At 43.4% G+C, this 11323-nt stretch overlaps 1 protein-coding gene across 3 annotated transcripts in view; it reads right to left on the reverse strand.

Annotated features, from left to right (window-relative positions):
• The window catches only part of LOC135097944 (fibrocystin-L-like), a 28622-nt gene extending 17406 nt beyond the window's left edge, over positions 1 to 11216 (reverse strand). For 2 of the 3 annotated variants that reach the window (XM_064000071.1, XM_064000069.1), the window contains exons 1-8: positions 10461 to 11216; positions 5910 to 6054; positions 5498 to 5615; positions 4960 to 5109; positions 4101 to 4275; positions 3737 to 3887; positions 3055 to 3399; positions 2255 to 2421 (exon numbers count right to left, since the gene is read on the reverse strand). In XM_064000071.1, coding sequence (XP_063856141.1) covers positions 2255 to 2421; positions 3055 to 3399; positions 3737 to 3887; positions 4101 to 4275; positions 4960 to 5109; positions 5498 to 5615; positions 5910 to 6054; positions 10461 to 11212 — 2003 coding nt within the window. In that variant the 5' untranslated portion in view covers positions 11213 to 11216. The remainder of the gene's footprint in view (positions 1 to 2254; positions 2422 to 3054; positions 3400 to 3736; positions 3888 to 4100; positions 4276 to 4959; positions 5110 to 5497; positions 5616 to 5909; positions 6055 to 10460) is intronic. The other variant, XM_064000070.1, reaches the window with a different exon arrangement.
• Between the last annotated feature and the right edge of the window lie 107 nt (positions 11217 to 11323).

Raw genomic sequence — 11323 nt, forward strand, 5'->3', positions numbered from 1 at the left:
ACAAATTGCACCTCAACTTAGCTCCCAGCTTCCTAGAGCTCAAAACTCACACATTTCTTATCTCAGAGGTAATTTCCTAAATTCCATGAATATTCCCATAGTGACAGGAAATGACATAGTAAAAGCTATTTCTGCCTTAAAAAATAAAAAATGCCCTACGGATGAAATACCTGTGAAAATAATCAAAGAGAACAAAAATCTTCTAGCAGAGCCACTCTCAAAATTATTCAATGATTCAATAAAAGATGGAGTTTTCCCTAATAGATTCAAGCTGGCAAAAATTATCCCTATCCATAAATCGGGAAGTAAAACTAATATCTCAAACTACCGACCAATCTCTATTTTACCAGTGTTCTCTAAAATATTTGAAATCATTATGAAGAACTTCCTCATGAACTACCTCAATTCACAAAAACTCTTAAATAATAGGCAATTTGGTTTCCGCCCCGGACTAAATACTTTTGACGCTATAAATGTGTTTACCTCTGACCTACACGATGCCTTGAATAAACATAAGTCTATAATATCCATTTTCATTGATTTCAGCAAAGCTTTTGACACAGTTGACCCAAACATTCTAATAGACAAATTACGTCACTATGGTATTCGCGGTTGTGTGGAAAATTGGTTCAAATCATATTTAACTGGCCGATCTCATTTTACATCCTACAGTAACTCTAAATCAACCATCAAACCTATACATCTTGGTGTGCCACAAGGTAGCATCTTAGGCCCTATTCTTTTCCTGATATATATCAACGATATCAGCAATGCCTCTACTGCTTTCAACACTATACAGTTTGCTGATGACTCCACCTTGTACATGATTGGTGATAATCCCACTGACCTAATCTACAGAGCCAACCTAGAATTATCTGCCTTTTCTGAATGGTGTCTTGCAAATCGCCTAACAATTAACACAGCTAAAACTTTCTACATGTTATTTACAAATACCACCACCAAATACCAACCCTTACCTAGACTTACCATATTAGATAAAGATATCACGCAAGTTTCTAAGACAAAATTTCTTGGAGTCACATTTGACAATAATCTTACTTTTAAATATCACATATCAAACCTTTGCCTAAAATTATCTAGATCAATAGCTCTATTGCTGAAAATAAACAACTTTGTTCCAGTGGAAATTATGAAAATCATGTATTATGCCCATATATACCCACACTTAACCTACTGTAATCCAATTTGGTCCACTACCTACCCATGTCATCTACAAAATCTAAACATCCTCCACAAGAAAATTATTAGAATCATGACTAATAGTGACTTCCTCCAACACACACCTCCACTCTTTAAATCTATGAAAATCCTTCAACTCTCTGACTTATCAAACTTCTCTATTGCATCATACATGTTCAAATTGATAAATTCCAACAACAACAATACCCTGACCCTAACTCATAACCACTCCACACGCTACAGGCATTCTCTACAGATTCCCCATCATACCTTAACTCTCTACCAACACTCTCTAATGTATAAAGGTCCCAAAATATGGAATAGCACCCTGTCACATATAAAAAATTCATTAAGCGTAAATATCTTTAAGAGAAAACTAAAAGAATATTTATTGTCTCAATACTGACACATCTTGTACTTCAATCAATTTTTATCAATATCTATTATTTTGTTTCTTGGTATTGTAACCAAATAGTTCATATCCTCTGTAACTAAAATAGTTTATATCCTCTAGTATATATACATATTTATTTCTGTTTGTTTAATTATTCTCAAAACAAATATTTGCTTGTTTATAATCAGATTCCACTTCAATTTTCTCTATTTCTCATGTATAATTATGATTTTTCTCCTTTCCTTCCTGTTCTTGCAAAGCCATTTATCCCTAAATCTTTTGTTATTGCTATTTATTTATTTATATATTTTTTTTTTTACATTTTCTTCAATTAGATTTTTAGTTTAGTGTTGTTTTACATTTCAGTATCAAGTAGATATTAAGTGTGCCCAAAAAGCTTGTGCTTCATAAGGGGCTGTTTGTCTTTCAATTAATTGTACCTTAAGCTTATATATGTACTACAGACAAACATAATAAAGTGTTTAAAGTGTTTAAAGTGTTTAAAGTGAGAGAGAGAGAGAGAGAGAGAGAGAGAGAGAGAGAGAGAGAGAGAGAGAGAGAGAGAGAGAGAGAGAGAGAGAGAGAGAGAGAGAGAGAGAGAGAGAGAGAGAGAGAGAGAGAGAGAGAGAGAGAGAGATTTGCACATGAATGTTCCTTTACCTGTTCTCTGTGGTGGCAATAACAACCTGGTCACCCTGCCTCAAGGTGATGGGCAGGGACAGGGTGAGGTTGGTGTCCCCAAGGGAGGCCGTGTGTGCCAGGTGGGTCCAGGTGATGGGGACGTGATGGCCATGAAGGTCCAGCGTCCCATCACGCACCGCCAATACCTGTGGGATGGGTCAGGGTAGGTGGTAATGGGGTTTGGTTAGGTTATGTGGAAGGAATCCAGTCTTTTATGTTGTTATTTTTATTGTTGTTCTCTCTCTCTCTCTCTCTCTCTCTCTCTCTCTCTCTCTCTCTCTCTCTCTCTCTCTCTCTCTCTCTCTCTGCACAGTGGGATGGAGTCTAGTCTTTCATTTTGATGGTTTGTATCGTTGTGGTCTGTCTGTCTGTCTGTCTGTCAAGGAATCTAGTCTTATACTCTGCTGGTTTGTATTGTTGTGGTCTGTCTGTGTCTGTCTGTCTGTCAAAGAATCTAGTCTTATATTCTGCTGGTTTATATTGTTGTGATCTATCTGTCAGACAAAACATACAGACAGATCACAACAATACAAACCAACAGAATGAAAGCCTAGATTCCTTGACAAACAAGCAGACACACAGACAGACAGATAGACAGACTCATCCTCCTCACCACTACAATCATGGATGCATCTTGATAACTAGACCAACCTCCACCAGAATCCATGAAAGGCATAGAATCCTGGTTAAATCCTTCTCTCTCCCTTTGCCTCTCATCTTGGCATCCTCTCTCTCTCCCTCTCCCCTTGGCACCCCCACACTCTCCCTCAGCCTCTCACCTTGGCACCATACAAGGGCAGCTCAGTGGAGTGTGTGTTGCTGTGCAGTTCAATGATGGCCTCACCAGGGAAAGACTGATCCTCCGACCCAATACTGAGAGAGCCACCACCAACGATCAAAATATACTCTGCCCGCAACACCAGCTCCTCCACAATCTCCACATCAAACACCACGTGGCCGCCCTGGATCAGCAGCATCTTCAGCACTGGTGTTGACTGGTCCAGCAGCAGTGTCTTGCCCTGAGTCACCACCACCAGCTGCCCCTGTGATGGTGGCGGTTTGCTGCCCCAAGTGAATGGTGAACTCCAGAGGTCGATGTAGGAGAAGATTCCACTATTGTTCTGCTGTGGAGATGAGGGGTGAGAGGTGAGGGGCGAGGGGGTGAGGTGGGTGAAGGAGGAGAATGAGATGAGGGTGCTGAGTGGTGAATTTTAGAGGTGAGGGATCAATGATGAGGGGTGAGGGAGGAAAGGTGAGGGGTGAAGGGGTCAGAGGGGATAGAGGGATAGAAAAAGGAAGGTAAGTTAAGAAAGGAAAGGAGAAAATGAGGCTAAAAGGATGAAACAGGAGATGAAGAAATTATAAACACAAAAATTAATAAAAGACATCAAATTAAGCAAGAAAACAGAAGGAAAAAGAGCAAAACACTTTCACCAAACAAAAGAACACATAAACACTCACAGCTGCTGCCAAGCCTTTCCCAGGGGCAGTGACCTTGACCTGGAATTGACCCGACCCTTGGTGAGCCTCAGTGATGCAGGTGATGCTGGTCGGACCCTCTTGGGTCACCTTGCACTCTGACCCACCAATGGTCACCTTATTGCCGCTCAACCTAGGGAGGATAAGGTCTAAGTTAGGCAAGGTCAAGTCAGATCATTATGTTGCCGTTTGACCTGAGGAGGTAGTGTTCACCTGAGGGGGCAGTGATCAGGTTAAGCAAGGTTATATGGCAGAAAATACAGCATGCATACAGACAGACAGACAGGCAGGCAGAGAAGCACAGACACCCAGAAGTCACACAGACACCAGGCACTGTGTTACTTACCCAAAGCCAGTGCCAGTGAGGGTGAGGGAGGTGCCGCCAGCAGTGCCGCCTCGCTGGGGCTCCAGGCCAGTGAGGGAGAGTGTGAGAGCCAGTTGGTAGGTGAAGCCACCCAGCAGACTGGCAGACAAACCATTCGGGCTGCTCACCACCACATCACATGTCACATCTGCCTCACCTGGTACATATAGATGGATAGATGGATGGATGGTTGGATTGAGGGATGGATAAATTGATGGATGGATGGATAGATAAATTAATTGATTAATTGACAGATAGATAGATAGAGATAGATAAATAAATTGATAGATTTATAGTTTATTGACAGATGGATGAACAGATTGATAGTTAACTGACAGATAGAAAAGCAGATAGATAGTTTATTGATCATCACACACACACACACACACACACACACACACACACACACACACAGACAAATAAAAGGAAGGTTTAGTTAACAGATTCAGTTATACAGACAGACAGATTGATAGATAGATACGTAGGTAGGTAGGCAAACAGGTAGACATACTGTAGATAGATAGATAGATAGATAGATAGATAGATAGATAGATAGATAGATAGGTAGGTAGGTAAATAGATTAATAGATAGGTAAATAGGTACAGATAGATAATTTATTGATAGAGATAATTTACTGACCATCACACACACACACACACACACACACACACACACACACACACACACAGAGACAAATAAAGGAAGGATTAGTTATATTGTCATTATTATCATTATCAATGAATTAATTATCATAATACTACTAATGATAATAATACTGCTATTATCAAGAATAACAGTAATAATGACACTACTACCACTACCACCACCACCACTACTCACTGTGGGGCAGGGCTGGTGCCACACAGGTTATGGCTGTGGTGCTGTCGCTGCTCACAAGGTCACAGGGCAGGTCACACAAGGTCACCAAGGAGCCACCATCCGGGTCAAAGCCCTGACCTGCCAGCATGATCCTAGCACCCGCAAAGCTCCCTGTGTAAGGTCAGTCAGAGTCAGGGGGATGAGACAGACACACAGACACACAAACAAAGAGACAGACAAACAGGTTGCAACAGATGGACAGACAGAGACAGGCAGAAGGATACAGTATAATCAGGAACAGACAGAAAGATAGACAAGACGGCAGAGACATATAAGTAGAGACAGACAGACAGGCAGCAGAGAGAGAGAGAGAGAGAGAGAGAGAGAGAGAGAGAGAGAGAGAGAGAGAGAGAGAGAGAGAGAGAGAGAGAGAGAGAGAGAGAGAGAGAGAGAGAGAGAGAGAGAGAGAGAGAGAGAGAGAGAAGCAGATAGATAGATACAGACAGACAGGCAGGCAAAGAGAGGTACAAAACACACACACACACACACACACACACACCTGAGGAGGGAGTGAGTGAGGTGAGAGAGAAGATGAGGGAGATGGACAAGTTGTTGGAGTCTCCATACACTGCATCCCTCACAACCACCTCATGTTTCCCTCCTCCAAGTGCTGGGACCTGTCTCCACCACCACCACCACCACCACCAGGGAAAGAAAGAAAAAAGAGCATTAAACATTCTTCCTAATTCAAAAAACTTTTCCTAACCCAAATCTATCATTGCTTAATTCATCGTCTCATTCAGTAATGTTACTTTTCCTGTCACTCACTCATTTGCAGAACTACATCTATTTCCTCTACTATTATTATTACTCAGTTCCCTCTCACTTTCCCCCCCAAGCTGCCTCACACTCCCTCATGGCACTCATCAGTCTCTTCCCTGCAGCACTTCCCCTCAATCCCCCTGACTCACGATGCACTGGAGGGAGGTGGGGGAAGCAGGGGAGACCAGGCCACACCTTTTGCCCCCCACGGTGACCTCAGGGGTGCCCCCGGACAGAGTGAAGCCAGTGCCATCCAGTGTGAGGGTGGTGCTGCTCACCACATCAGTAGAGGGCCTGGCAGGAGAGTAAGGGGGTAGTGTGAGGTTGGGAGGGAAGGGGGGTGGGGTGGGGACAGGAGACCAGGGGTGCATTATACGGGAAGTTTCTCTCTAACCCTACACCCCCGTTCGTTTGGGGCAGTCCATCAGCAGGAAGCAGCAAAAATGGCCGCCCACAGCACTCTTCTTAGCATAAGAGCTCACTGATGACCCTGTACTTGACATTGTGGACATTATTTATAGAAGAAATGAAGTTTTAAGGAGGCAAGAGGAGGAGAGAGAAGAGAGCCCACAGAGTCCTATGAGAGTCAGGGATTATGCTTGTTTATCAAAAGTAGTCTTTGTTACATATGTGGTCAAGGTGTCGCGATTCTACCACTCCAAAGTTGCTTTTTTTTTTTTTTTTTTTCGTTAGACTCCCTCCAAACTAAGCTTTGAGGCCAGCATGCATGCTCTGGCTGGCCTGTCCAGTGGCCTGAACAGGCTGGCCCCACAAAAAAGTTACTCATACAGGAATCAGGCCACCTGAAGGGCCACACTCAGTTCTGCCTAGTGCCCAGACACTGTTGTGGAAGGTTGGCAGGCTGGCTGCTCTGCTCCACGCTGATGAACTGGAATGGCTGGCTCTGGCTCTGCCTCTGGCCTTGGCTACATTAATTATGACATTATCAACCTGTTGGCTTCATTAAGGGATAATCCCATCCTATGCCCCTGTAATTTCATTTGGGCCAACAGCAAGCTCTGATGTGTGAAAGCAAGCCAAGTGAGTGCAGGCTGTGTATTGAGAACAACAAACACACTTCTTGCCACTACATCACAGACTGTGTTAAAGCACAACAATTCTGAAGAACTGGTGTGAGTGACATGCCCTCCATGGTGGAACACTTGGTTGACCTGTGAGTCTTGAGGCAAGTGAAGACTGCTGACCCAAATTCCTACAAGCTAGATAATGAACAAAGTGAGCACTGACATTATGTTGTCATTGTTATTATTATTGTCACTATAATTATTAGGTAGTATTATTACTATCAATATTAGTAGTATTAGTATCACTGTCATTATTATTACTATCATCATTCATCTTATTTGTTGTTGTCTCAAAGACCCATTCTATTTCATCGCAACATTCATTTACAATACTTCCAAACTGGGGGCCACCTCACGTGCAGTGTCTTAACAACAGTCCTTTGTTGAACTTTTTTCATGTAAGAGGGACACGGGCCAATGGCAACAAAAACCCAATTTAAAAAAAAAAACCCACCGAGATGCAAGTCCCCAAACAGGGTCCAAAGCGGTGATCAAAAATTGAAGGATAAGTGTGTTGAAACTTCCCTCTTGAAGGAGTTCAAGTCACAAGACGGTGGAAATACAGAAGCAGGTAGGGAGTTCCAGAGTTTACCAGAGACAGGGATGAATGATAAGATTACTGGTTAACTCTTGCATTAGAGAGGTGGACAGAGTAGGGGTGAGAAAAAGAAGGTCTTGTGCAGCAAGGCTGCAGTAGGAGGGGAGGCATGCAGCTAGCAAGATCAGAAGAACAGTTAGCATGAAAATGGTGATAGAAGATAGCAAGAGATGCAACATTGCAGCAGTGAGTAAGAGGCTGAAGACAGTCAGTTATTGAGGAGTTGATGAGACGAAAAGCTTTTGATTCAACCCTGTCTAGAAGAGCATAATCCATAGAAAGGCATAATCCATACATGGATGGATAGGGCCTCTGTACAGAGCAGCTGGAAGGGTGAGAAAAACTGGCGATGTCTCAGAACGCCTAACTTCATAGAGGCTGTTTTAGCTAGGGATGAGATGTGAAGATTCCAGTCTAGATTATAAGAAAAGGACAGACCGAGGATGTTCAATGTAGGAGAGGGGAACAGTTATGTGCCATTGACGAAGATGGGATATTTGTCTGGAAGGTTGTGTTGAGTTGGTAGATGGAAGAATTGAGTTTTTGAGGCATTGAACAATACTAAGTTTGCTCTGTCACAATCAGAAATTTCAGAGAAATCAGACGACAGGTGTTCTGTGGTTTCCTTTTGTGACCTGTTTACTTCCTGAAGGGTTGGACATCTATGAAAAGACGTGTAAAAGTGCAGGGTGGTATCATCATTATATGAGTGGATAGGTTTAGAAGATCATTGATGAATAATAGGAAGAGAATATGTGATAGGACAGAACCCTGAGGAACACCACTGTTAATAGATTTAGAAGAACAATGACCATCTACCACAGCAGCAACAGAACGGTCAGGAAGGAAACTTAAGATGAAGTTGCTGAGAAAAGGATAGAAGCCGTAGGAGGGCAGTTTGGAAATCAAAGCTTTGTGTCAGACTCTATCAAAAGCTTTTGATATGTCTAAGGCAACAGCAAAAGTTTCTCTAAAATCTCTAAAAGAGATGACCAAGACTCAGTAAGAAAAGCCAGAAGAAGTAGAGCAGCCTCGACAGAACCCATACTGGCGATCAGATAGAAAGTTGTGAAGTGAAAGATGTTTAAGAATCTTCCTGTTGAGGAAAGATTAAAAAAATTTTAGATAGGCAGGAAATTAAAGCAATAGGATGGTAGTTTGAGGGATTAGAACGGTCACCCTTTTTAGGAACATGCTGAATGTAGGCAAACTTCCAGCAAGAAGGAGAGGTAGATGTTGACAGATGTTTGACTAGGCAAGGTGCAAGCACGGAGGCAAGGTTTCGGAGAACAATAGGAGGGACCCCATCAGGTCCATAAGCCTTCTGAGGGTTTAGGCCAGTGAAGGCATGGAAAACATCATTGTGAAGAATTTTAATAGGTAACACAAAGTAGTCAGAAGGTGGAGGAGAGGGAGGAACAGGCACTGAATCATTCAAGGTAGAGTTTTTAGCAAAGGTTTGAGGAAAGAGTTCAGCTTTAGAAATAGATGAGATCAGAGTGGTGCCATCTGGTTGAAATAAAAGAGAGAAAGATGAAGAAACAAAGTTATGGGAGATATGTTTGGTTAGGTGCCAGAAGTCATGAGGGGAGTTAGATCTTGAAAAATTTTGACACTTTCTATTTATGAAGGAGTTTTTGGCTTGTTGGAGAAAAGACTTTGCATGGTTCCAGGCAGAAATATAAAGTGCATGAGATTCTGGTGATGGAAGGCTCAAGTACCTTTTGTTACCCATCTCTCTATCATGTATAGCACAAGAACAGGCTGTGTTAAACTAAGGTTTGGAAGGTTTAGGTCGAGAAAAAGAGAGAGGAATGTACGCTTCCATGCCAGATACTATCACCTCTGTTATGTACTCAGCACACAGAGACAGTCTGTGACATGGAAGCAGTAGTCATTCCAAGGAAAATCAGCAAAACACCTCCTCAGGCCCCCTAACTAGCAGAAGCAAAATGTCAGAGGCACCTCTGCTTAGGGGGATCCTGAGGAGGGATTGGAGCAATAGGATAAGATACAGAAGTGAGATTGTGATCAGAGGAGCCCAACAGAAAAGATAGGGTAACAGCATAAGCCGATGGATTAGAAGTCAGGAAAAGGTCAAGAATGTTGGGCATATCTCCAAGACAGTCAGGAATACAAGTAGGATGTTGCTCTAGGTCGTGGAGGATGGTAAAGTTGAAGGCTAGTTCACCAGGATGGTCAGTGAAAGGAGAGGAAAGCCAAAGCTGGTGGTGAACATTGAAGTCTCCAAGAATGGAGATCTCTGCAAAAGGGAAGAGAGTCAGAATGTGCTCCACTTTGGAAGTTAGTCAAAGAATTTCTTATAGTCAGAGAAGTTAGATGAGAGGTATACAGCACAGATAAATTTAGTTTGAATGACTCTGTGGTTGAAGCCAGATGGTGGAAAATTCAGAAGATTCAAGAGTGTGGCAATTCACCTAGTGAAGACTGAATTGTCTTTGCCAACACAAAGACCCAGCTCAGGAGTGATCCTGCGCCACCTGCAACATCAAGATCTGAGGTCACTGGGTAAATGAGGTGGTGGGGGTGCTGGCCAACACAATCACTTTGAACATGATGATAAATATTTGTTCTCATTGAAATTAGTGAACATATTTAATAATGATATTAATAATGCATTACTGTTATTATTATTATTATTATTATTATCATCATCATCATTATCATCATCATCATTATCATCATTATTATTATTATTATTACATTATTATTATTATTATTATTATTATTATTATTATTATTATTATTATTATCAGTTGTAGTAGTAGTAGCATCATTATTATTATTATTATTATCATTATTATTATTATTATTATTATTATTATTATTATAAACACAACACCAGTGATACAGAAGATGTGTGTGTTTGTATGTGTGTGTGTGTGTGTGTGTGTGTGTGTGTGTGTGTGTGTGTGTGTGTGTGTGTGTGTGTGTGTGTGTGTGTGTGTGTGTGTGTGTGTGTGTGGTGAAGTGGGGTGCATGGCATCAAGACTCACGTGACGGAGAGAAGCATGGGGGTGACGGCTGCAGCGTAGGTGAATGCTTTGGCAGCCATCACATTCTCACTGCAGGCCACACTGACCACCACCGCTGCCTCCCCCTCAATGCCAGGTGGCAGGCGGCAGGAGATGGTGTTGGCACTCTCCTGCAGCATGGGGCACTCAGCACCACCAACCACCACCATCATGTACCCGGGAATGAACCCTGAGCTTTTCCCCACCAGCACCGCACCGCCGTTGATGCTGCCGGACTGAGGTGTTAGGGCAGAGGCCACGGGCAGGGTAGTGGAGGACACCTTGTTGCCCACAACTGCCCTAGCCCCAGCCACGGTCACCATGGGTCTGTAGGAGCCTGCAGACAGGCCGGCTGCTGTGCAGGACACTTTGGTGGGGGTGAGAGAGGTGATGGTGCAGGAGTAGGAGGTGGGATGGTCCTCTGTTGAGTGACTCTGTTGTGGGTGTCTCTCCTGGGGGTTGTGGTCCAGTATGCAGGGGAAGAGGGCCAATGCCAGCCATGCGCCAGGCACCCAGCTGCACCGTCTCCTCAAAGGTGACTGCCCCGGTGCCGGTGAAGCTACCCCAGAAGCCCCGAGGGGCCTCCAGCACATCCACCAGGGACAGCCTCGCCTTCTGCCCCAGGCCATGCAGGTACTTACCACTGAGCACGTTATCCTCATCCTCGGCCACTGTCTCCACCAGGCAGTCCATCTCATCACCCGCCTCCACACCCAGGAAGTCCTCAACCTCATCCTTCAGCACCACCACCACCACCCTTCCCTTTCTTCCACCATCAAGTCTTCCTTCTCTTCCTCCTGAGGCACCTCTCGGCAGCCACGGGGGACCGACTGTTGCACCAGAGT

Source organism: Scylla paramamosain, unplaced genomic scaffold, assembly GCF_035594125.1.
Source record: "Scylla paramamosain isolate STU-SP2022 unplaced genomic scaffold, ASM3559412v1 Contig37, whole genome shotgun sequence".
Taxonomy (NCBI): domain Eukaryota; kingdom Metazoa; phylum Arthropoda; class Malacostraca; order Decapoda; family Portunidae; genus Scylla; species Scylla paramamosain.